The sequence below is a fragment of the Rana temporaria genome, chromosome 13, assembly GCF_905171775.1.
Source record: "Rana temporaria chromosome 13, aRanTem1.1, whole genome shotgun sequence".
Classification (NCBI taxonomy): Eukaryota; Metazoa; Chordata; class Amphibia; order Anura; family Ranidae; genus Rana; species Rana temporaria.
Window position 1 is genome coordinate 26,286,830 of NC_053501.1, and position 27,372 is coordinate 26,314,201.

Consider the following 27,372-nt stretch of genomic DNA (forward strand, 5'->3'; position numbering starts at 1 on the left):
AAAACATTCTATCAGTGGAATGTTAAGTCTAAACATTGTATCAATTTGACTTTTACATCAAAGGAATACACTTTTGTATGTAAATTAGGAACTTTTAACCACTTAAACACCAAACCTTTTGTCTGACAGTTGTTGTTTTCAAGTTAAAATCATTGCTTGTTGATAGAAAATTACTTAGAACCCCCAAAACATTATACATATATTTTTTTTAGTAGAGACCCTAGGCAGTGGTCATCAACCCTGTCCTCAGGGCCCACTAACAGGCCAGGTTTGCAAGATAACTGAAATACATCACAGGTGATATCATTTGTTGCTCAGTGATTGCAGTATTCTAGACTGCATCTCCCCAAGGTAATACATAAAACCTGGCCTGTTAGTGGGCCCTGTAGGGCAGGGTTGATGACCACTGCCCTAGAGGATAAAATGGTGGTTGTTGCAATATTTTATGTCGCGCTGTATTTGAGCAGCGCTCTTTCAAATGCAATTTTTGGGGAAAAAATTACTTTAATGAATAAAAAAAAAACTAACCAAGTTAGGCCAAATTGTTTTTGCATAATGTGAAAGATTTTACGCGAGAATCGTGATCTATATTCCAAGCAAAAAAATCGTGATTCTCATTTTGGCCAGAATCGTACAGCTCTAGTACCAGCCAGCAGTTTTCCTGTTGCCATTCAGTAACAGTTCTCTCTCCCTCACTGATCAGCTCTTCTCATTTTGGGAATTCGGAAAGGACAGAGGCATGAGCATAAAAAATAAAAAAAAATAAAGGGAGGAGAGAAGGGGGTCCTAGTCTTCCGCTACTCTAAAATAAAAAGCATTTTTATTTTGTTCTTTACTACCGCTGGACAGTTTTCCTCATTTCCGCTCTGGTAAATCATTGCCTGCAGAATAGGAAGTGAGGGAGCCCTGGATAGCAGTACAAATGCAACAGGAGTTCTAATTTTTCTAAATGCCACCCAAAACAAAGAAAACATTTTGGATGCAGACACATTTTAACCATTTTTCATCATCAGAATTCTTTTTTTTTTTTTAAATCAGCTCGGAGCATACAGGAATAAAGTTGCACTCTTTCACATTGCTATATACATCTAGATACAGTACTTGTATCAACTTGAAGGCCTGGAACTTTTTAAAAGGTCTTACCTTTGGCAACGTTAGGAGGCAATTTCTGCCAATTCAGTTTCTTCATTTTTATTGAAGGCCTGTTGACCTTGAAGCAAGCTGGTTTGAAGGATCCCAAAGAATAATCCACACGGGCAAATACAACTTCTTCACTGAAGCCTCCTGGAGGGGGTGGTGGTGGGATGCCTCCCATGCCAGGAAATGGGGGAGGTGGTGGGATGCCTCCCATGCCAGGAAATGGGGGAGGTGGTGGTGGTGGGGGAAAGCCTCCCATGCCAGGAAATGGGGGAGGTGGGGGAATGCCTCCCATGCCAGGAAATGGGGGAGGTGGTGGTGGCGGCATGCCTCCCATGCCAGGAAATGGGGGAGGTGGTGGTGGCGGCATGCCTCCCATGCCAGGCAATGGAGGCGGTGGAGGAATACCTCCCATGGTAGGCAAGGGGGGAGGGGGAGGTGGTGGAAGACTTACTCCTGTGCCTGTAACTGGAGGAGGTGGAGAAGGAAAGGAGTTCATGCCAGGGAAAAAAGATGACATCTCACATGGGGGAGGGGGAGGAGGAGGTGGAGGTGGAGGCGGTGATGGAGTAGACTGTACATCAGCACCAAGGGATGGATAAGGGGCAGGTGAACTTCCAGCTATAGTAATATGGGTAGAAGGCTTTCCAACCGGTACCTTCTGAACATCCCCTGAGTGTTCAAGCAATGCATCTGCTAGAGATAGACTGTTCATTCCTTCTTTGCTGGATTCATACGTAGGTTTTTCCGTTTGTATGCTTACATGAACTTTCTCAATTTTTTTGTCTTGGCTCTTCTCTTTATTTGGGTGTTTTTTTGAAGTCAAGAGCCTATCCATAACTCCCTCAAGGGTGCTATCTTTACCTGTCAAAAAAATAATATTTATACATAATTAACCACTTGACCTGGAAGAATTACCAGGCAATTTTTTTGTGATTTGGCACTGCGTTATTTTAACTGACAATTGCAACCCTGTAACCAAATAAAATTTACGTAATTTTTTTTCCCCACAAATATAGCTTTCTCTTGGTGGCATTTGATCACCTCTGCGTTTTTTTATTTTATTTGCTCTATAAACAAAAAAGACAGACAATTTAGAAAAATAAATAATATTTTTTACCTTCTAAAAACATATCCAATAACAAAAAAAATATGGAATTTCTTTATAAGATTAGGCCAATATGTATTCTGCTACACATTTTTGGTAAAAAAATCCCAATAAGTGTATATGAGTTGGTTTATGCAAAAGATATAGCATCTACAAGCTATGGTATATATTTTTTAATGGCGACGATCAGCGACTTATAGGACTGCGATATTGCGGCAAACATTCTGATACTAACAACACTTTTTTGGGGACCAGTGACACTAATCCAGTGATCAGTGCTAAACAATATGCACGGTCACTGTACTAATGACACTGGCTGGGTGTTAACACCAGGGGCGATCAAAGGTTAACTGTGTGCCTAGCCAATGTTTTACTATACTGTGAGAGATGCTTTTACTAGGGGAAGAGACGGAATTTATTCCCTGCTTTGCAGAGACGGAATTTATTCCCTGCTTTGCAGGGACATAAACGCCACCCCTTCCCTCCTGTCAGAACGGTTTCTTGAGGGCAGGGTGAAGAATTCCACATTAGACCCCCAAGCAGCAAAACATTTTAAATGCTGTATAGCGGTTGGTCTTTATGATACCTACAGTCATCTGCAAGCAGTACAGCTCTGTTCACCACGTGTTCCAGGGCCTCCCAGAGAAGGGCACTTGAAGGATGATTGACATCAAACTGCAACAGGCCCTGCAGAATAAAAAGAAGCTGGGCCGATAGCGGTGAACAGCTGATCTGAAAGATACAACAAAACAAAAGAAAGGAATGGATTGTACCCCACAATATAATAAAGATAAATGGTCTACAGTTAGGTAAAACCAGTGTACGTTTGGGCTTGCAACCCCTTTATATCGCACAATATTAAGTATGGGAATACAAAATTTGTATTTATTGTGGAAGGCTCTAGATGGGGCTACGTGTCACTGTGGGGAATGGGGGTTGTAAAGAGGGTTAGGGCAACTGTAGGGAATGTGTCTCTGAAGGGCGCTTGAGATCTCTCTATGTGGTGGGGATTTTGTGTAGCACTAGGGGAGCCTAAAGGGACTGCAGACACTGTTGGAAGGAACTATAAAGAGCTGGAGGCTCTGCAGCAAGTGCGGGAGCACTGTGGGGGTTGAGGGCTGCCAAGGGCGCTGTAAGGGGTTTAGGGGCACTGCGACCCACTATGGCAGGATGGGTGGCACTATGGGAACTGGAAGGAACTATGACAGGATAGGGGATCTGTAGCTGGCTTGAGGCCTGGAAGGAGAGAGGCCACTGCCTGGTGGTTGAGGAGAGAGGCCACTGCCTGGAGCATAGCAGACACCGATGAGATCGGGAGTCAGCGGATGTTCATGTATGGCCATATTTCATCTGAAAATGGATGAATGAAATACCGACATACTGTCTGCTGGTGTGAAAGGGCCCTAAGAAAGATAATTTGTCCAAATAATTTTATGTTTTCACAAGCAGGCAAAGTAGTATATTATTGTTTTGGTGTGTAACAATATGTCCCTTTGGCTAGTTGGTACAGCCCAGAGCTTTGTTAATCCCCACCTCACCTTGCTGCTAGCCCAGCCTTACTCCACATTCTTACCCCAAAGGAACCCTTAGAACATTTTTCAGCTCTCGGGGAACCCCGGCTAGAACAAATTCATTGGGAGTCAGTGGGGAAAATGCCCCTTACAATGGTGGCCAGAGGGAAGAATTATCCTCTTATGGTAGGGATGAAAATACCACCCTTACAGAAAATCATCATTGGTGTCAAGTATTTGGCTTTGCCAAATGGCGTTGGCCCTGAAACTATGCGGGCACCATCAAATAGTGGCTGCATTAATTTATTTTTAAAACCGTTTTTTTTAGCAAGTACAGAAAATACCTGTTGGCCTTGCCATAAATGCAGTGTCCTTGTCAATTGCTATGGGCTTGACAGATATCAAAACAATCTAACCAGTAATCAAAACTACTAATCTATCAGCCCCAGTAAAATGAGAATGGACACATTTGGTTGAAGCCTAGTCCGAATGGTAACCAGGGCTCCCTCCATAAATAAAGTGGAGGAAAACATGTAGCCACCCATGACAGATAGTGTGTTATCGGATCACCAGGTGAAAATAAATCAAAAAAGAAAAAACGAAAAAAGAAAGCCAATACAGCCACCACATCTAAGGACCTTGAGCTACTGTAATCACAAGTGACTATGTGTTGACGCAACTGTCAGAATAATAGTAAAAGCCAATAGAAAGGAAGCAGATATGATTTGTGGTGGGAATCCTTGACCAGTCACTGGGGATTTTTGGTTGTGTGGCTGGAAGCTGTACTGCCTGTATAGTGTGGGCATTACACAGCGCACCATATAAAGTTACAAACCTACTTGGTCATGGAGATCCAAAACCCTTGTTTCAAGGAGAACATTATAAAAATAACCCATAGACATGGCCATATATTTGTTCTATATTATAATGGTTTGTGGCATAATCATAGAGGTTTTTGCCCAAGTGGCATTGGCCCTAGAACTATACAGGCACCTTTAAATGGGAGGTAAACCAGCCAAGCTCAAGGAACCCATAGCAACCTCCGAGGAACTCTAGTTGAGAATGGCTGTGCTAACCCATCTAGCTCCAGGCAGCACAAGAGATGCATGGTGCTGAGGAAGAAGCAAGGTAATAGATACATCTACAACAAGTTTGCAGACAACTCCAGCCAAACAATTTAAAACATTTGAAGCCCAAATGTAGGAACTGTTTATTTGCCGCACGGTTTGAAGAGTAGAATGTATACCCATTCACACCTGCTGTGTTATATGGCTGTGGGGTACAAGAGGGGGGCAATTTTAAGTAGTATGGCCCATTACTCAACCTCCTGCCTGCTATATGTGACGTTGGTACACATCATCACAATGATTACATATAGAAAGAACTTTTTCTCTCTTGAAAAGCGCACCAACATATCTCATACTCTAAGTCAGTGGCCTCCAAATTGAAGGTCTTTGCTCGTTTTCATCAGGCCCTTAGGACATTACTCCCTCCACTGTCAGCAACAGTGGGGCATAGTTTCTGCTATTCTATTCCTTCTACTGACACCAATGATGTGGCCCTAGTCCTCTTACTCACCAACGATTGGGACACCATTCCTTCCACTAACAACAATGATGGGGCACTATTCCTTCAACTGACACCCTCTATGGGGCTCTATTCCTCAAACTGTGAACCCTCTATGGGGCACTATTCCTCAAACTGTGAACCCTCTATGGGGCACTATTCCTCAAACTGTGAACCCTCTATGGGGCACTATTCCTCAAACTGTGAACCCTCTATGGGGCACTATTCCTCAAACTGTGAACCCTCTACGGGGAACTATTCCTTGATCTGAGAACCCTCTATGGGGAACTATTCCTCCCACTGACACAAATGATGGTGTCAGTGGGAGGAATTGTGCCCCATAGATGGTGTCAGTGGGAGGAATTGTGCCCCATAGATGGTGTCAGCGGGAGGAATTGTGCCCCATAGATGGTGTCAGCGGGAGGAATTGTGCCCCATAGATGGTGTCAGCGGGAGGAATTGTGCCCCATAGATGGTGTCAGCGGGAGGAATTGTGCCCCATAGATGGTGTCAGCGGGAGGAATTGTGCCCCATAGATGGTGTCAGCGGGAGGAATTGTGCCCCATAGATGGTGTCAGTGGGAGGAATTGTGCCCCATAGATGGTGTCAGTGGGAGGAATTGTGCCCCATAGATGGTGTCAGTGGGAGGAATTGTGCCCCATAGATGGCGTCAGTGGGAGGAATTGTGCCCCATAGGGCACAATTCCTCCCACTGACACCAATGATGGGGCACTATTCCTCCCCCTAGAAGGATGGGGCATGGTTTACTCCCACTTACGCCAAGACATTCTCTACTCCCACTGGCAACAGTCCGGCACCCCTAAAGTTTGAAGGACAGTAAACTGGCCCTTTGTTTAGAAAATTTGGAGACCCTGGTCTAAGTCATCAATTTACAGAGTAAATACATTGTAAGCCTGGCCTCAACTTTTACATGGAATGTAACAGCTGGTCATACAACCAGTGGAACTGAAATATATTTTTCGACAAAGCTGATTTCTTTATCTTGTAACTGCATATGGAAGCATACTTTGTTGAAGAGTGTGGAGAAGACCTCTTGGTGATTGTTCATGTCAATTCCTCCATATAGCTTGAGAAGATCTTCATCATCTTCTGACTTGGCTTCTTCAAAGACGTAGACTTGCACTAACAAGTCTTCATCCTCCAAATCTCTGAATGACACAGAAAACAGACCTAAGATTAGGCAACATCAATAACAGTTATAGAACTGAAGACCTCTGATCAGTAATGAGAAGACATGGTGGATGGAATTGGTATAAAATCTACTATGCAATTTCTCTGCTGCGATCTCTGTATTGGGAAAAAATGGCAAAGGAGGTTTTGTCAAAACTTGGAATTCATCTTTCCACCTGCTGTGAGCCCCTGAGAGGTACAAGAAACCAGCTTAGCAGACTCCATCAAAAATGGATACATCGGATATAGTTGGATGGTCCATTAACAGTGGCTTACTTCAGGGTCAATATACAAGGTAAATAGACGACTCCAGCCAAACCTTAAGCGAAGGACACACGGACTGAAAAACGTCAATTCGGCCGACTTTTCAGCCCGTGTACAGCTCCTTGTCGGACAGAAGTCTTCTGTCGAACAAACATGCTGGAAAACCAACATTTGATCAGAGCTCGCAAGCCAATGGGTGAGCGCTGACCGTTGTGTTCTGGTGGGGAGGGTCCCCTGTCAGAACACATAGGTAGATTCAGTAAGAGTTAGGCTGGCTTATCAGTGATAAGCCGACCTAACTCAGAATCTAAGCCGACTTATGTATGCTCAAACAGAGATACGCTTAAACATATCTAAGATAGGACGGCTTGCGCCGTCCTATCTTAGATTGCAATATTTAGGATGGCCGCTAGGTGGTGCTTCCATTGCGGTCGGCGTAGAATATGTAAATGAGTAGATACGCCGATTCACGAACGTACGCCCGGCCGCCGCAGCACTTTTACGCCGTTTCCGTAAGCCATTATCAGGCCTAAAGTTATTCCATCTATTAGATGGAATAGCAATGTTAAAGTATGGCCGCTGTTCCTGCTTCGAGATTCGAAATTTTTATGTAGTTTGCGGAAAACGTCCGCGAATAGCGATTTACATAGTTTACGTCCACGTCGAAATCAATAGGCCCGTACGGCGTACTTAGCCGCAATGCACACTGGGAAATGTAGGCGCCCGGTGCATGCGCAGTTAAAAAAAACGTGAAAAACGTAAGGTCAAGCACAATTAGCATACAACACGCCTCCCTTACACACATTTGAATTAGGCGCCCTTACGCCCGCCCGCTTTAGGCTACGCCGCCGTATATTAGCAGGCAAGTACATTGTGAATCATGTACTTGCCTAGCTAACTTACGGCGGCGTAGCCTAAACACGCTAAGCTACGCCGCCGCAAGTATACACCAATGTACCTGAATCTACCTAAATAGCTCAGTGGGGAAATTGCCACACAAAGTAAGGCGAACTGTAAGCTTTTTTTCGTTCAGCCCGCTGGGTTGAACAAAAAAAAAACTTTACGTGTGTACCCAGCATTAGCTAGTCTTTTTACGCAGCACAAGAGCCAAGAAGCAGAAAATAGATTCAATATAGCAATCTGATTGTGTGGCAGAGTTAATAATACATGTTGTCAAGTTTATGATACTAATACATGTTGTCAATCCTATTTATTAACCTACATCGACTGTCGGGACCCCTCACATCCTAAATATCCTTCAGAACCCCAAAGCTCTAAGAGCTCATTATATTATGCGAACAGGGAGCATAGCCTTTATAGTTAGACTTTGGCATACATGCTACTGCCCCTTCCCTTTGACCCCAATGGGACCGGCTTCCTTTAAAACAACAAGGTCGATATCCTACATAGACTGCAAAGTGGCACCCTGTAAAATAATAGGCTGAATACTTACCTCCCTAGAGGGTGGTGAGGTAAATCAAGGGTTAAGCCGGCCATAGAAGGAGCAAATTTCTTTCCTTCAGCCTAGGTTCACATTGGAGAGATTTGTCATGCGATTTGAGAGATCAAATCGCATGACAAGTCGCAGCCTATTGGCGGCAATGGCACCGTTCCAATCGGTGCAACACCGATTTTGCGGCGCCACACCGATTTGCAAAAGTAGTTCCTGCACTACTTTTGCCGATTTCAGGTGCGATTTCTATAGACATCTGTGTATGAAGCCACACAAATGTCTATCAAGTAGCACCTGAAATCGCGCTGACCTTGCTATTTTGAAATCGCGCTACTTCAAGTAAAGTAGCATGATTTCAAAGTAGCATCAGTGTGAACCAGGGCTCAACCATTGAATCGCTCCATTCCCCCTTCAACAACAGACTGCATTCCTCCTGCTGAGCCATTGTGTTCTTCTGACAGTGAATACTGATGGCGGCTATAATAGCCGCTAACAATAATTGCATTTAAAATCCAACAGGCTGATTGTACCCAATTTGATCGATCAACTTGGGTACATTCGGCCTGCCCATACATGGTTCAAATTTTGGCCGGTCCCTGCTGAACCAGGCGAAATTCGAGCTGCATTACAGACACTGCTATCAGGGTATGCTGGATAGCTCACCCCCCACTGGGAATTGTGGTTTCTTCCGCCAAACCTTCATGCCTTTATTCTGTGCTGTATTGATGAAGTGGACAGTCTGAAAAACCATGGTGAGCAGCTAGGGACAGGGCCGCTGAGAAGACATTACAGCCAGCCCTCCTGTATTGGGTCCAGGACCCATCAGTTCAAAAGAGGGGCCTAGGCACTTGTGGACTGGCTGAAATGTCTTATTGCAGACACCGATCCTCTTCGGCCTCCCCGTTGCAGCGCTACCCAACTTCTCCTCTTCTTCTCCCCTCCAGCTGCAGAGGGATAGGTCCTAGCACATGCACCCCTTCCAACTGCTCTCTGGGCCCCCCGTGTGCCCCTTTCCCCCACAGCATTGCCAGCTTCCCTCCTATCGGGAGCTGCTATGGACACGCAGGGTGATGTTTCAAGATGGAGAGCAGGGAAAGAAGCCAGTTAATATTTAAATTTACTGGATCCTTTCTGTCCTGAATGAATGCAGTGAGCGGTCGGTACCAATTACTCCTGTGTCCATTCATCACTGAAACATAGTACACTGTTTAATATGCTTCTGGTTTTTAAATGAACAGGAAGCCTCTGAGCGCGTCCTATTCATTTACCTGTGCAACTGAGGCTACAGAGAAAAGGACAGATAAAAATCGATGTCCTCAGTCACTTTCCGACGGGTGAAAGGGGGCCCCGTCAGGTAGGCTGTATGGGGTCCCTGTGAATTCTAACAACAGCCCTGGCTGCTTTCCAACACACCTGGAAATGTAGGACAGCAGCAGCTATAACAGGTAAGTATTCAGCCAGTGACAGGGTAGCCGTAAGTTGAACAATTTCACATTAGCCAAAAACAAAAAAAAAGGACGTTTAGAAACATTTGTAATAAGCATGCTTTGAAAAAATTAAAATTAAATTTACCTTAATTTTGTCAACACATCCAGCAGCTGAAGACCTGAAAAGTACAGAGATTAATTGCTTCGTCTTTGCAAATCTACTTTATTTATATAACATTATTGATCGACGGCAAGACCTACAGTAATCCCTCTCAGACATAGGTGGCTGCTCTTACAAGACACCTCTCTGTATAATGCATTCATAGGAAGCCGTTACCCATAGCAACCCATGTCTAGCGCAGGTCCGATAATTAGGTCACCTGATTGCATGTTGTAGGAAATGTATGTATATTACATCACTATAGGCCTCAGGCACACCGGGTGTTTAGCCACAGTGCATGGGTCTCTGGGGGGCGTCAAAACCCCACATATATTCTACATTGGCACTTTTTCCATTTTTTATTTTTACTTCCACTGCACAGATTCATTTGGAATGGGTCTCATGGTGTTCAGGTTTGGGGGGGGGGGGGGGGGGGGTAAAGGCGGTTTCTGTGGTGTAGCACATGGTGGTGTCGCATGTCAAAATGCACCAATGTGAACACCAGGGCTTATGCTGGCCATACACTCCACGAAAAATCGTCCGAACCAACTTTCGAAAAACGAAAGTTTGTTCGTAAACGCAAACGATAGTGCCATCATGTAATGACCGAATAAATCGTTCAGTGGACATCAAAAAAAATAAAATAAAAATGTTTTTTTTTTTTTTTTACATATACCTAGTACAGAAAGTTCGGACAGGAAACACATTACCCTTTCGATTTATCGTTCGTTCGGCAGAAAATTTCCAAACTTGTCCTTCGTTTTTTTGGCTCAAAAACGTCAAAACGATTATCGATTTTGTGCCTATTAACTGGCCGAAAAACGAAAGATCTTTCTTAACGACCGAATGTCGGCGGGATTTCCGTATAGTGTATGGCCAGCATTAGTTCCCCTTTGACTCCAACTCTGTAGGGGTTTGGGTCGGATTGCTCAGATCAACAATTTAAAATACAATGAACATGTGCATGCAATTTTCTTTCAGACTTGCTTTTCTTGAAAAAAAAAAAAAGGATCACAATGCAAACTGATCAAATGCATGTAATATAGACAGGGCAGCCATCACAAATTTTGGGGCCCCTTACACAGCTTTAGGTAGGGCCCCTCTGGAGCAGAGAACCGAGGGGGGGGGGGGGTTGACAGAAAATAATACAAGTGTAATCTCTTCTGTCCTGACGCAAGATAATATGCGGGGCGTGTCTCGGACCTGGGGACCAATCGCATGATACTATAGTTATGTAAACGCATGAGCGACTACCATAAGAAACGTGAACACATGAGCGACTATCATGAGAAACGTAACCGAATGAGCGACTACCATGCGAAACGTAACGTATGCGATAAATGCCATGAGCCACATGAATGCATGAGAAACGTCATCGCATGAGCAACCACCATGAGAAACGTCATCGCAAGATCAACCACCATGAGAAACGTCATCGCATGAGAAACCCATGAGACACGTCATCGCATGAGAAACACCATGAGAAACATCATCGCATGAGAAACGTAACCGAATGAGCGACTACCATGCGAAACGTCATCGCATGAGAAACACCATGAGAAACGTCATCGCATGAGAAACGTAACCGAATGAGCGACTACCATGCGAAACGTCATCGCATGAGAAACACCATGCGAAACGTCATCGCATGAGAAACACCATGCGAAACGTCATCGCATGAGAAACACCATGCGAAACGTCATCGCATGAGAAACACCATGAGAAACGTCATCGCATGAGAAACACCATCAGAAACGTCATCGCATGAGAAACACCATCGCATGAGAAACACCATGAGAAACACCATGAGAAACGTCATCGCATGAGAAACACCATGAGAAACGTCATCACATGAGAAACACCATGAGAAACGTCATCGCATGAGAAACACCATGAGAAACGTCATCACATGAGAAACACCATGAGAAACGTCATCGCATGAGAAACACCATGAGAAACGTCATCACATGAGAAACACCATCGCATTAAAAACATCCTCGCATGAGAAACGACACCAATCGGGCCCCAATGCAAAAAAAATAATGATAATTAAAAAGAAATAAACAGGAGGGGGGCCTGGGGACCATTGGGCCCCTTACTGGTGTAATGCAAAAAATAAATAAAAAATAATGCAAGAAAAAATTTAACAAAAAAAAAAAAAAAACGGGAGGAGGGCCAGCCGGGCCTGTAGGGTGCCCTGTGGACCATCGGGCCCCTTACAGGTGTAATACAAAAAAATAAAAAATGGGAGGGGGGCCCCTGTGGACCATCGGGCCCCTTACAGGTGTAATGCCTGTACCCCCCTGAATAATACAATATGTATGAACGAGCCCCGCACATGGAAGGCTATGTACAGAGACATTTTTTTAAGCTTACAAGTACTAGCCTGAAGAGCTCACACTCGGCAAACATTTACTAAGCAATTGTGGCTACTTACAGGGTTTAAAAAAAAAAAAAAAAAAAAGCTGTCTTGATAAATGTTTACTGAATCTGATGTTTTTCAGAATAGCATTTACAAGCAAATATAAAAAAATACTCATTTGTACTTGTTGTGTATACAGCAAGTCCCTATACACCAGTGTTTCTTAACTCCAGTCCTCAAGGTTCATCAACAGGTCATGTTTTCAGGATTTCCCTCAATTAAAACAGCTCTGGTAATTACTAAGGCAGTGAAACTGATCGAATCACCTGTGCAAAATAATGGAAAGCCTGAAAACATGACCTGTTGGGGTGCCATGGGGACTGGAGTTGAGAAACACTGCTATACACACAGGCGCAACATTTATAAATAATGGGCAGTTATAGATTTACAAGTAATCCCAGCAAAATACATATATACTTTAAAAATGTAACTTCATGTGTCCCTGGATTCATCAATCAACAGCCATGATAGGGACATATTCATCAGAAATAACAATTATCAGTGAAATCTTTACACAGAGACAACCTGAACCTGCACCACACCACAGCCGCCTTCCAACCCCAATACAGACCAGTTCACCTGAGCTGAGGTTACAGAATGCACACAGGATGTGATCTTTAAGCTTGATGGGAAATGTTCTCATGTATGGATGAATCTTTCAACAGTTTTACTCCAGGTTGAGATCAGTTCATGAAGGCATATTTCTCTCTCTTTAGTACAAAATTAACTTTTAAAGCAGAACATGTTTTATTTTATGTTTTTTGCACTTGTGCTCTGCTGATGGCTTTCCTTGGAGGGAGTCAGGGGGAATCCTGAGATTGGTACAGCAGGTGATCATTAAGTGCATTGATTGACTTGCTTGGATTTTGGCATTTACCTTTCATTGTCCACTAGAGGGCGATGTTTGCCTTTAGTTCAATTTAAAGTGACCCAGGTTTTTGGAAATTGCATTTAACTCTTTAATGACAAATGTGCTGTGTGCATGTTGTAATATATTGTTAGGCCTGGTTCACACCTGCGTTTTTCAGTGCGTTCAATGTCTTTATTTGCCCTGGTTCACACTGGGCTGCGGGAGTGAAGCCGTGCGAGTTCAGCTGAACTCGCACGATTTCACTCCCGCCGGTGTATTGTCCTCAATGTTCCACTGTGGGGGAAGTTCCTTCACTGACTGCGCAGGCGCAAACTTCCCGACGGAAATCCCCGAACCTCGCCCGGCATCCAGGCTCATTCTTTAACATCCCCGTGGATTGGAGGATGTTAAAAAAAGAGCCAGGAGGCCGAGCGAGCGAAGCGAGCCGTCCGAGCGCAGCGAGGACGTGAGGCCGACTGGCCACTTACCTCACAATCCACGTCGCCCTGGATGCCGGCCGCCGTTCGGGGATTTCCGTCAGCAAGTTTGCACCTGCGCAGTGCTTGAAGGAACTTTCCCGATAGCTGGAACCAGCTCAGCGCATCAGTTTGCGCATGCGCTGGAACTTCCAGGACACCTGGAACCAGCACGGCAGATCAGCAGTCCCGATTTCGGCCGCGATTTAGGAGACATCTGTGCAGGTTTCTGCACAGATGTCTATGTAAATCGCAGCCCGAAATCGCAAAAAGTAGTACAGGAACTACTTTTTGAAATCGGTGCAGCGCCGCAGATGCGGTGTCGCACCGATTAGGACAGTGTCATTGCCGACAATTGGCGGCAAATGCCGCCGATTTGAGATGCGATTTCACATGTGAAATCGCATCTCAAATCGAAGGAAATCGTACCCAGTGTGAACCTGGGCTTTATAAGACAAAAAGGTATACAAACACATTTTTTCAGAAATGCACTACAGTCCATAAAGCTCGGTTCACACCTATGCAGTTTGCTTTTGATCCGTTTCTGCAGTGCATTTTGGACACATTTTTTATTTTATTTTTTTTTGGTAAAAAACGCACAATTCAAATTGCTGCAAAAACGCACTACATACTTTTCTGCAGCTTCTCTATCGAAGTCTATTGAGCCTAGGTTCACATTGGAGCAATTTGTGATGCGATTTGAGAGATCAAATTGCCTGATAAGTAGCAGCCTATTGGAGGCAATGGCGCTGTTCCAATCGGTGCAACACAGATTTTGTCAGCGCCGCACTGATTGGCAAAAGTAGTTCCTGCACTACTTTTGCTGATTTCAGGTGCGACTTCAATAGACATCTGTGCATGAAGACACACAGATGTCTATCAGGTAGCACCTGAAATCGCACTGACCTTGCTACTTTGAAATCACGCTACTTCAAGTAAAGTAGCGCGATTTCAAAGTAGCAGCAATGTGAACCAGGGCTAAACCAATTTAAAAAGTGCCTGACTAGGGTTGGCACCTCATCCCTTTAAACCTGAACACATAATAATTATGCAGGTTCTGAGGCTAATTTAATGCAGATAAGGCACCAAGTGAGTTTAATTACCACCTTAATCACCCACAGAACCTGTGTCATTAATATGCGTTCAGTTTTCAAAGGGATATGGAGGCAAATGTATCCCTGACCCTTTCCTAAAACTCAGTGGGCCAGATTCAGAAAGATCAGCGGATCTTTCTGCTGGCGTAACGTATCTCAGATACGTTACGCCGCTGTAACTTTGGGCGCAAGTTCTTGTATTCAGTAACGTATGTGTTGCGGCGTAAGGCCGCCTAATTCAAATGGGGATGTTGGGGGCGTGTTTTATTTAAATTTTACTTGACCCCGCGTTTTTGACGTATTTTTTGAACGGCGCATGCGCCGTCCGTAAAATATCCCAGTGTGCATTGCTCCAAATTACGCCGCAAGGACGTATTGGATTCGACGTGAACGTAAATGATGTAAAGCCGTATTCGCGAACGACTTACGCAAACGACGTAAAAACTTAAAAATTCGGCGCGGGAACGACAGCCATACTTAACATTAGCTACGCCTCATATAGCAGGGGTAACCATACGCCGAAAAAAGCCGAACGTAAACGACGTAAAAAAATGCGCCGGCGGGACGTACGTTTCTGAATCGGCGTATCTACCTAATTAGCATATTCATTGCGTAACTATACGGAAGCGCCACCTAGCAGTCAGCGTAAATATGCAGCATAAGATACGACGGTGTAAGACACTTACACCTGTCGGATCTTAGGGAAATCTATGCGTAACTTATTCTCTGAATCAGGCGCATAGATACGACGGCCCGCACTCAGAGATACGACGGCGTATCTGGAGATACGCCATCGTATCTCCTTTCTGAATCCGGGCCAGTGGCTGAAAAAAAAGCATAAATGTGCACGTGTCCCATAGGAAACCATGCTAAATGGACTGTAGTGCATTTCTGCATAAAGCAATAAAAACGCACAGGTGTGAACAGAGCCTAACATGACTTCCTATGGGTCACGTTCACATCTCTGCGTTTTCCACCAATGTATTTTTTGAAAAGGGTCAGGGTCAGGTTGCGTTTTTGGTTTGATAGACTTTAACGGAAATGCATAAAAAATGCAATGCTTGCGTTTTCTCCTGCATGACAACAGACACCTCCCAAAAAACGCAAGCCGCATTAACCACTTGCCAAACGGCTCACGCCAATATACATCGGCAGAATGCACAGCTGGGCAAAACAACGTATGGGTATCTGTTGTCCCCTTTACGAGCCACCGGAGGCGCACGCGCCTCCTGAACCGCAGCGTTCGCGGGCACGAGAGCAAGCATGGGGATTTGTGTGTGTAAACACACAAAACCTTGTTCTGTCAGGGGAGAGGAGACATATCGTTTGTTCCTAGTAGGGATGAGCTCTGGCGTGTTCGCACAGTCCACATGCAAAGCCCGCCAGGAAGTCTGCACGGAAGGAATCATCCCCAAACTGTTCCCACAAAGTTGGGAGCAAGAAATTGTCCAAAATGTCTTGGTATGCTGATGCCCTAAGAGTTCACTTCACTGGAACTAAGAAACCAAGCCCAACCCCTGAAAAACACCACACCATAATTCCCCCTCCACCAAATGATTAGGACCAGTGCACAAAGTAAGGTCCATAAAGACATGGATGAGTGAGTCTGGGGTGGAGGAACTTGACTGACCTGCACAGTGTCCTGACCTCAACCTGATAGAACACCTTTGGGATGAATTACAGTGGAGACTGTGAGACAGACATTCTCGTCCAACATCAGTGCCTGACCTCACAAATGCGCTTCTGGAAGAATGGTCAAACATCCCCATAGACACACTCCTTCCCAGAAGAGTTGAAGCTGTTATAGCGGCAAAGGGTGGGCCAACTAAATATTGAACCCTACAGACTAATAGCTAGATTCAGTAAGAGTTAGGTCGGCGTATCAGTAGATACGCCGACCTAACTCAGAATCTGCGCCGACCTAGGTTTAAGTGTATTCTCAAACAGAGATTCACTTAAACCTATCTAAGATACGACGGCTTGCGCCGTCCTATCTTAGGGTGCAATATTTTGGCTGGCCGCTAGGTGGCGCTTCCATTGCGGTCGGCGTAGAATATGTAAATCACTAGATACGCCTATTCACGAACGTACGTCCACCCGTCGCAGTAAATTTTACATCGTTTCCGTAAGAGATAGGCCGCCTAAAGATAAAGCTGCCCCTAGGAGGCGTAGTCAATGTTAAGTATGGCCGCCGTTCCCGCTTCGAAAATCGAACATTTTACGTCGTTTGCGTAAGTCGTCCGTGAATAGGGATTTACGTCGATTATGTCCACGTCTAAATCAATAGGCCCGTGCGGCGAACTTAGCCGCAATGCACACTGGGAAATGTAGGCGTTAAAAAAACGTCAATCACATCGTGTCAAGCCTCATTATCATAAAACACGCCCCCTCAGACAAATTTGAACTAGGCGCCCTTACGCCCGCCCGCTTTAGGCTACGCCGCCGTAACTTAGCAGGCAAATACTTTGAGAATCAAGTACTTGCCTCGCTAACTTACGGGGGCGTAGCCTAAACACGCTAAGCTACGCCACCGCAAAGTTAGGACACCCTACGTGAATCTAGCCATAAGACTGGGATGCCATTAAAGTTCATGTGTAAAGGCAGGCGTCCCAATACTTTTGGTAATATAGTGTATATTTAAATGAAAGCTTTGGTGCCCGGAGTTCATGGTCCTCACAGCGCTTTTCTCCTTCTAATCTTACCTTAGTAAACACGAGCCGTGTATAAGAAAACATTAAATACGTATCCCATAGATCTCCCAATGAGGGGGAAAGCATGAATAACGTTATCTTTGCAGAATTATTACCTATAATTTCGTTCCTCAGCTGCACACGAATCCTCAGCTCTTCCGTCCCGAAAATGATGGCGTTGATGACGCTGAGCAGCGTGACCATGTAGGGAACATTATCCGTGGCTGAAAGCTCGCTCATAATGACACTAAATCGATATTGCTGGTTCTTCACTGCCTGTTAGTGGAAAGGAAATCTTCTGTGAAGCTCTATCATTATGTTAAAAAGGATTTTCTTTTTTCTTTCCAGTGATAAAAAAAATATTTTAAAAAGGACATCAGATACAATAGAACAGAATTTTTTTAAATAAAAAAATTATAATTAATTTGGGCCTATACTCTCTGTATGGCTCTGTATACACCATACAGGTATAATGGAGCGCATGCATCCTTCCGCATGTCGTGTGTAGGGCAGCCCATTCATGTAGATGGACAGCCCTGTGTGTGAGAGAAACATACAAAAGAAGCCCCTCACCCTTTTGCAAAATCACGCCGCACAGAAACTATGGGGTAGATTCACGTAGATCGGCGTTTCTTTGTGCGGGCGTAACGTATCCTATTTACGTTACGCCTCCGCAACTTTTACAGGCAAGTGCCGTATTCTTAAAAGAAAGTTGCGGCGGCGTAGCGTAAATAGGCCGGCGTAAGCCCGCCTAATTCAAATAGTGAAGAGGTGGGCGTGTGTTATGTAAATTAGGCTTGACCCGACGCGATTGACGTTTTTCCCGAACGGCGCATGCGCCGCCCGTGGAATTTCCCAGTGTGCATTGCTCCAAAGTACGCCGCAAGGACGTCATTGGTTTCGACGTGAATGTAAATGATGTCCAGCCCCATTCACGGACGAATTCCGCAAACGACGTAAAATATTCAAAATTTGGCGCAGAAACGACGGCCATACTTAACATTGGTACGCCGCACTTACGCCACCATATAGCAGGGGTAACTATACGCCGGGAAAAGCCTAACGTAAACGGCGTAAATGTACTGCGTCGGCCGGGCGTACGTTCGTGAATTTGCGTATCTTGCTGATTTACATATTTCGACACGTAAATTAGCGTACACGCCCCTAGCAGTCAGCGGAAAAATGCAGTTACAATCCGACGGCGTAAGAGACTTACGCCGGTCGGATCTAAAAGATATCTATGCGTAAGTGATTCTAAGAATCAGGCGCATAGATACGACCGGCCGGACTCAGAGATACGATGGCGTATGGATGGCTCTAAAAGGCTTCCTGATAATATCCTGTGGGCTCCAATTGGCGTCCAAATGGTTAACCAGAGAGCGCACGGGCTGTGTGTTCCCTGGTTAAACAGTGCTGTGTTAGGGAATCGCTTCCCTAACACCGACCGGCCTCTCAGCCAATCAGGTGCACCGGGTCTTGTTACCGGTCACCTGATTGGCTGAAGCGACAGGCGAGCAGAGAAGACATCGAGGGAGCGTGGAGGAGGACGGCTGACCCGAGAAAGGTAAGTGCCGGGGGGGGACTGGCTACATTTGAGGGGGAAAACTGGCGGCATTTGAGGGGGCAAACTGGCGGCATTTGAGGGGGCAAACTGGCAGGATTTGATGGAACAGTGGCGACAATTGATGGGCACAGAAGCTGTGTTTGATGGGCACAGTGAGCCTGCAATTTGATGTGGTTTTTTTTTTCCGTTTGTTTGCGCCCCCCAAAAATTTTGAGCACCAGCCACTTACTATACACTGTGGGCCAGATTCAGAAACAAGATACGACGGCGTATCTCCTGATACGCCGTCGTATCTCTGAGTGCGGGCGGTCGTATCTATGCGCCTGATTCAGAGAATCAGTTACGCATAGATATCCCTAAGATCCGACTGGTGTAAGTGTCTTACACCGTCGTATCTTAGGCTGCATATTCACGCTGGGCGCTAGGTGGCGCTTCCGTATAGTTACAAGGAATATGCAAATTAGGTATTTACGCCGATTCAGAAACGTACATCCCGCCGGCGCATTTTTTACGTCGTTTACGTTAGGCTTTTTTCGGCGTATAGTTACCCCTGCTATATGAGGCGTAGCTAATGTTAAGTATGGCCGTCGTTCCCGCGCCGAGTTTTGAAATTTTACGTCGTTTGCATAAGTCGTTCGCGATCAGGGCTGTACGTCATTTATGTTCACGTCGAATCCAATACGTCCTTGCGGCGTACTTTGGAACAATGCACACTGGGATATTTTACGGACGGCGCATGCGCCGTTCAAAAAAAACTTCAAAAACGCGGGGTCAAGCAAAATTTAAATAAAACACGCCCCCAACATCCCCATTTGAATTAGGCGGGCTTACGCCGCCACACATACGTTACGCCGCCGTAACTAAGGGCGCAAGTTCTTTCTGAATACAGAACTTATCGGAGATACGTTACGCCGGAAGAAAGATGCGCTTATCTTTCTGAATCTGGCCCTGTCACTGTACTAATGACACTGGCATGGGGGGGGGGGGGGGTTAACAAGTAGGGCGATTAAGGCGTTAAAAATGTGCCCAACTGTGCTGCTTTTACCATAGATGAGAAACTGAGAGATCACTCCCTCCGTCCAGTGCTCTGTGTTGTTTACCAAAGAGTCTCTCTGTCCTTATTGGCTCACACAGCATTGGGAACCATTGGCTCCTGCTGCTGTCAATCACAGCCAGTGAGGAGAGAGTGAGGGGGGGCGAGATGCTCTCTGTGTGTGAATGGACACACATAGCACAGCTCGGGAGCGAGCCTGCTCAAGTGCCCCCATAGCAAGAAGCAGTTAAGTGTAACATGTTTGACATGTCATGATTTTAGAATTACTTTAATCTTGAATTTAAAAATAAATTAATTGAGGAAGCAGTACGTATTCAGCAAACATCATATTTGATAACATTCCATATCTAATTTACATAGACATCGGAGCAGTATTCCCCAATTAATTAACAAGCAGCGTATATATCTGCAAACCAATTACAATAAAAATGATAATTTTACAAGGGAAGAAGTCACTCTGCATACAAGTGTGCTCAGGGAGCTGCGGTTTGGAGAACGGCACGTAGTGACTGTAATTAGATAATACACTACGAGCCAGCGGACATTATGCTTAAATTAATATATTTCACAAAAAAAAAAAGCGACATTAATTCAAGGCCACAGATCATTTTCCTGAAGTAGCCCCAGCTAGATATGATAAAAATTACTAGGCTTTGGAAGGATGCAACTGTAGCGCTACCCCCGAAGGAGCCGCTGTTTGATTTGGGACCGGCCTACCAAATTAACCTGGCAGTGTCTAGGGGTGTAACTGTGAGAATAGCAGCAGTGAGTGGGGGTGCAGACATTCAATAAAGAGTTTTCAATGCTTTATTGCCCAGGCCAAACACGGCCAACATCAACACACATTGGGAAGGTCAAGGTTGATGAAGGAAGAAATAGAACCATGCTGTATCAGGCCTGGATATAGAACGGAGCAATCAACACTGCTCTGTATAGAACCAACTTTGCTACACGTCGCCACTCTGCTCGGAGTGGGTAAAGTGCCCCCGGACAGACCCCATTGATAGGCCTGGCAGCCGGAGCGCCACTTCTGGATAATACTGGGAGGAACAGGTCTATCTCACAGACCCGACTCTAGGGCCCCTGCCACGGGCCAATTTCAATAGAAGACTTGGGTGAATAAGGAAAAGAGAATCCTCCCAGTCGGCTTTTCTATAAAGAGTCCCCGGATGACAGCAAGCATACCTGTCAGTGGTCCGGACACCCGATCCCAGACTGGGATTCTGTCAACAGGCCTTGGAACCCAGTGAAACGCTGAGGTCCCTTCTCCCATCAGGATGAGGTTCGATGCAGAGGTCAGCTCTGACCAGGTGGGCCGCGCCGGCGGGGTCCATGGATGTGCGTACCCTGAAGGTGGGTACCGCACCTGGAACGGGGACCCCGCGAAGACTCCCGAACACATGACCCCTGTCCCAGATATATCCTCCCCCAGCGAGGCATAAACTCCTCCAATTGGCTGCTGGGGAAGAATTGCTCCGCCAGAACCCCTCTGGCGCCAACTGCCGGCCAGAGGTGGCATTGCACCCCCTGTCCGCAGGCTGACCCAGTGGACTTTCTGGAACGACAGAAGTCCCAAAATTGAAGTAAACACTGAATGGGAGCAAGGTAACTCTCCCACTCCCCACTAACTTTAGGCGTAGTGCCCATGCAAAAAGCAAGGGGGCGCTACATAACTATTCAGCTTTAAAGTGTGGTTCTATCCACAACAATTTTTTCCAGTTTTGGATAAAAACCCTTTATCAGTTTTTGTTTTTTAGGTCTGTGTTCCATTGGGGAGATTTCCTTTTGACTTCTGTTCTGGCGGCTCAACCTAGAAGAGCAAATCTCTCCAAAGCAAGAGGAAATTTCCTCAAATGCCCTGTACACACGATCGGACCTTTGTCCGACCAAATTCACATCGGGATTCCATCGGAGGAAAAAGGAAAAGAGAACATGTTCTCTATGTAATCTCCGATGGAATTCATCGGAATTTCTCAGATGGGGCATACACAGGGGTTGGAAATTCCGATGGAAAAAGCCCGTCTGACTTTTTCCCATTGGATATTCCGATCGTGTGTACGAGGCCTTGGACAGTTGTGACCAGAACAGGTGTCCATAAAGGAACATGTTTTCTCCCATTTTGTTCTGTGACAATTGAAAATGAATTTCGGCAGAGGTGAAGCTTAAAGTTTGTGGGCCCTGATGCAAAAGTTGTCCTGGGGCCCCTCACTACTATCTGCCCCTTCCACTGCGCACCAAGATACTCCCAATATGCGCCAAGATACTCAGAGTGGCTTAAGAGTTATTTCAGAGATGTATGTACATATTGAGAGGGTAATTCATAATATTTTGTAGAAACCATCGCCCCCCCCATCCTAGTAATGACATGACCTTGCCTCCCTCCCTCCCTCATCCTAGTAATGACATGACCCCAGCCAATAAGGAGTAGAGGAAGGGTATGGACTGGGGAGAAGGCAAACTGGAAGCTGATTACTGGATTATAGAACTTGGCTTGGGCCCTGGGGGACACAAGGTGGATCAGAGCCGGGCTCCAGCTTTGGAATTTGTGGAGGAAATCAAATGTAATATGACAGCAGGGAGCTGTGGGGCCCCCTGGAGCTAGGGGGGGGGGGTCACAGTTGCAACCCCTGCAACCCCTGATGCTAAGCCCATGGATTTCGGTACACTATGTGCCTTGGTGACAATGGTCCCTATAACGAATAGGGAGAGTAAATTTCCCCAGCAGGGACAAGGACAGCAATAAGAATCTGAATGAGATTCCAAACTTTATTCCACACTCCAAACCAATCCTTCTACACGCTATTCAAAACTTTGTATTTTCATAGTTATGTTGATTAAAGCTGAAATCCAGGAATTCAGCCACTTTGTACCAAGCGTAGGCACACTGGGATTTAAGTCCAAGGAGGTGCACAACATCTCCTGAACTTATCCTATTTATTTATATCTGATAGATTTATGGCTCTGCAGGAGGATATGCAAGACACTCAGGGATGTGAGAGAAGAGAGAGGCATACAGGGAAGCTGTGCCTGACCTTTCCTTGCTGCCCATTTAGAGAAGCCTTTGTATTTTATGAATAAGTTCACATAATACAAAGGCTTCTGTGAATGGGCAGGTGGACAAAAGGGGAGGAATAACAGCTGCAGCGACTTTACTGTTGAAGATGCTTAGACCTGAAGAATCAAGGTCAGGCTCCCTGAACTACATTGATAGCTTTATTCTGGGAGTACTATATACCTGTCAGATATAAATAATAGAGATATTCATGAGATATCATGCACGTCCTTAATTTTAATGTGCCTTCATTTTTTTTACAAAAGAGCTGAATTCCAGGAACTCGGCTTTAAAGAATAAACTTTACTTCACATACTCACCTGAACAACAAATTCAGTGTTGTCCTTCTGCAAGCCGTTGGTCTCACCTTGGTCCTCCTTAGTCATTAGGAACCAGCTGCCTCTTCTGGGTTTAGGCACCTGGCCCCAGTAACATGCGTTAGATCAACCCAAACACCATTGTGAGTGCCCCGCGACTGCTGCCTCCTGGAATATGTGATGTGGTATTCATGAAGGCTACAGAACAAGGATACATTGGGGTTGATTTACTGAAACTGGAGAGTGCAAAATATGGTGTAGCTTTGCATGGTAGCCAGCTTCTAACTTCAGCTTGTTCAAATAAACTTTGACAAAAAAAACCTGGAAGCAGTTTTTTCATCCCTTATAATAGAAAAAAGCATGACAGGTCCTTCTTAATATGAGATTTGCGCTCAAAAAGACCTCAGATCTCATATATGGGCTAAAATGCAATAAAAAATAAATAAAAAAAAAGATGTCATTTGAAAAAATTACAAAATTGTCTCTTTAAGGCCTTGTACACACGGGCAAACATGTCCACCGTACCGTTTTCAGCAGACATGCCCGCCCGGAGATTTCTGTATGATGGCTGAACACACCATCATACAGAAATGAGAGACAATCCGCGCGGACAGACAGCGCGGTGACGTGTTCGCGCCGTCGCCGCGACGATGACGCGGCTACGTGCGCGACGCTGAAAGGTCAATGCTTCCACGCATGCGTCAAAGTCATTCGACGCATGCGAGGGATGGCGGGCGCTCGGACATGTACGGTAAGTCTGTACAGCCGACCGAACATGTCCGACGGACAGGATTCCAGCGGGCATGTTTCTAAGCAAGTTTAGAAACATTTGTCCGCTCGAAAACGGTCTGGCGGGCAAATGTACGCTGGAATCCTGTCCGATCGGCCGTACACACGACCGAACATGTCTGCTGAAACTGGTCCGCGGACCAGTTTCAGCAGACATGTTCGGTCGCGTGTACGCGGCCTTAAACGTATGGGCGGAAGTGGCAGAAGTGGCGTTTTGACGCTGCTTCCGCCCTGCTATGTTATGGAGACGGGTGGGGGCCATCTTGCTCTCACTGGTATCCATTGCAAGCAGGAAGAAGGACCCGATCGCCTCCGCCTCTGCCGACGGCTCCGGTAAGCGGTGGAGGGCACGGGAGTGTGGCGGGAGGGGCCCCCTCTCCTGCCGCCGATAACGGTGACCTCGCTGTGAATCCGCCGCGGAGACCACCATTATTGTTTACAGGACCGGCGCCTGAAGAGATAGATATCTCTGTTGTGGCAGCAGCTGCTGCCGTTACCGAGGTATCCCTCTTCAAAAAGAGGACGTATATAGTCGTGCGCAGGTCGTCCTTAAGTGGTTAAACTTTCCTTGTGGTTGTTGCCAGTCTATTCAAAACAAATGCATGGTAAGGGGCAAAATAACGCATCATCAATAACCTACCGCAACACAAAAGAAGTGTTCAGTGGTCAAAAGTTGGGGGTTTATGACCTATGACACTGGGGTGCAGTGGGGGTGGCAGCGAGTTCTGTACCTGCATAATTTGTGCCAATAGGCAGGGCCGCCATCAGGGGGGTACAGGCAGTACACCTGTAAGGGGCCCGGAGGTTCCCAGGGGCCCAGATGGCAACCCCCCTTTTTTTATTTTTTTTTTATAAAAAAAATATATATATTTTTTAATATATTTTTATTTTTTATTAAAGGGCCATTTTTTTTTTTTAGGGGTCCAGAGATCCCCAGGGGCCCAGAGATCCCCATGGCCCTGGATGACAACCCCCCCCCCTTTTTTATAAAAAAAAAAAAATATTTTTTTATATATATTTTTATTTATTTTATTTTTTATATATATATTATAATATTATTATTATTATTATTATTATTATTATTATTATTATTATTATTATTAAAGGGCCCAGAGGGCCCCGGATGGCAACCCCCCTTTTTTTATAAATGTTTTTTATTTTTTTTTTATATAATTTTTTTTATATATATATTAAAGGGCCCAGAGGTCCCCAGGGCCCCAGATGGCAACCCCCCCATTTTAAAAATAAATAATTTTAAATATATATTTTTTATATATATATATATTTTCTTTTTTTCTTTTTATTAAAGGGGGGTTGCCATCTGGTCCCCAGGGCCCCGGATGGCTACCCCCTTTTTTACATATATTTTTCTTTATTGCTTATTTTTTTGTAAATGCCCCCCCCCCCCGCTTCTCAATTCGTGGCAGCCTCCCCGCTTCTCAATTTCAGGCGGCAGCTCCCCCATCCGCCCCCCCCCCCCCCAGTTCTCTTCTCCAGGGGGCCCATGCCTGAAGCTGTGTAAGGGGCCCCTTAATTCCTGATGGCGGCCCTGCCAATAGGTGTCCCTCTTTCCTATCTGAGGACGTTGGGTGAAGTCATTGTAAAAAAAAAAAGTCTTCTACAAACATTCATTCCCAATGGCTGTCAGACGCTTTGTTTGTTCTGTCTTGCAGATTTCACCGAATCCCAGCGCAGAACAAAAAAAAGCGAAATTTATGAATCAAAACACATGTTGCATTTAATTAGATTGCGTTGAGTAATCCCAGGTTTCAATTTATAGAGCATAATAAGCAGTAACATAATAAATTTGTTAATTCATTTATTCATGTTATGCTGCTTTAGCTCTGCTCCTCTGTGTACAGCTATTTATACAGTACACAGACATCGCATGCGGAAACAAAGAAAGCGCCGGGCTGGAAATAAATGTTTTATAAAGAGAAGGATGTTATACAAAATGCGAGAATCATTTCTCTCGGTCTATAATTTGTAGATACATAAACACATAAACACATAAACACATACGTAGACAGGGCGGCTTAATATGCCCATTACATATTCATGCTGTGCTTCCTGATTGAAAGATGTGTAGTCTATGCAGGTTGTGTTTGTATTTATTTTATTATGATCAGGAATAAGGTATATGTACTACATACACATGCATAGTTTTTTTTCCTCTCTAATCAGAATAATGAAAATTATTTGCTATGAATATCTTGGGCCAGATCCACATAGAAATAGATTGGCGCAGCGTATGTGAGATACGCTACGCCGCTGTAACTTTCTTTTGGCTGCTTTGAATCCTCAAAGAATTTGCGCCGTAAGTTATGGCGGCGTAGTGTATCTCTGGCGACGGAATTCAAATTGGCGATTAGGGGGCGGGTTTCATTTAAATGAATCGCGTCCCCACGCCGAATAAACTGCGCATGCGCCGTCCCTAAATTTCCCGGCGTGCATTGCGCTAAATGACTTTGCTAGGACGTCATTTTTTTTTAACTTAGACGGTACTTACGTACATTACGATTCACGGACGACTTACACAAAAAAAAAAATTCAAATTTCGACGCGGGAACGACGGCCATACTTAACATGGCAAGTCTAACTATACGCCGCAAAATACCAGCTTTAACTATACGCCGGAAAAAGCCGACTAGAGACAACGTAAAGGAATGCGCCGGCCGCTCGTACGTTCGTGGATCGTCGGAAATAGCTAATTTGCATACCCGATGCTGAAAACGACGTGAACGCCACCCAGCGGACGCCGAAGTATTGCATCTTAGATCCGAAGGCATACGAAGCCTGTCGGATCGAACCCAGATGCCGTCGTATCTTGGTTTGAGGATTCAAACTAAAGATACAACGCGGGTAAGTTTAAAGTACGCCGGCGTATCAGTAGACGCCGGCGTACTCGCTCTGAGGATCTGACCCCTTATATTTACTGGCCCGGATTCATATAGGAGATATGACGGCGTATCTCCTGATACGCCGTCGTATCTCTGAGTGCGGGCCGTCGTATCTATGTGCCTGATTCAGAGAATCAGTTACGCATAGATTTCCCTAAGATCCGACCGACGTAAGTGTCTTACACGGTTGTATCTTAGGCTGCATATTTACGCTGGCCGCTAGGTGGCGCTTCCGTATAGTTCCGCAAGGAATATGCTAATTAGGCATTTACGCCGATTCAGAAACGTACGTCCCGCCGGCGCATTTTTTTACGTCGTTTACGTTAGGCTTTTTTCGGCGTATAGTT

The 27,372-nt window shown here is 45.2% G+C and overlaps 1 protein-coding gene across 6 annotated transcripts in view; it reads right to left on the bottom strand.

Moving 5' to 3' along the window:
* INF2 (inverted formin 2) overlaps nt 1-27,372 on the bottom strand; it is a 111,940-nt gene that overhangs the window by 44,622 nt on the left and 39,946 nt on the right. For 3 of the 6 annotated variants that reach the window (XM_040332326.1, XM_040332325.1, XM_040332327.1), the window contains exons 4-8: nt 17,466-17,625; nt 9,803-9,836; nt 6,350-6,491; nt 2,836-2,977; nt 1,144-2,001 (exon numbers count right to left, since the gene is read on the bottom strand). In XM_040332326.1, the coding sequence (XP_040188260.1) occupies nt 1,144-2,001; nt 2,836-2,977; nt 6,350-6,491; nt 9,803-9,836; nt 17,466-17,625 (1,336 nt within the window). Of the gene's footprint in view, nt 1-1,143; nt 2,002-2,835; nt 2,978-6,349; nt 6,492-9,798; nt 9,837-12,810; nt 13,331-17,465; nt 17,626-27,372 lie in introns of those variants that run through there. The other 3 variants (XM_040332328.1, XM_040332329.1, XM_040332330.1) reach the window with 3 other exon arrangements.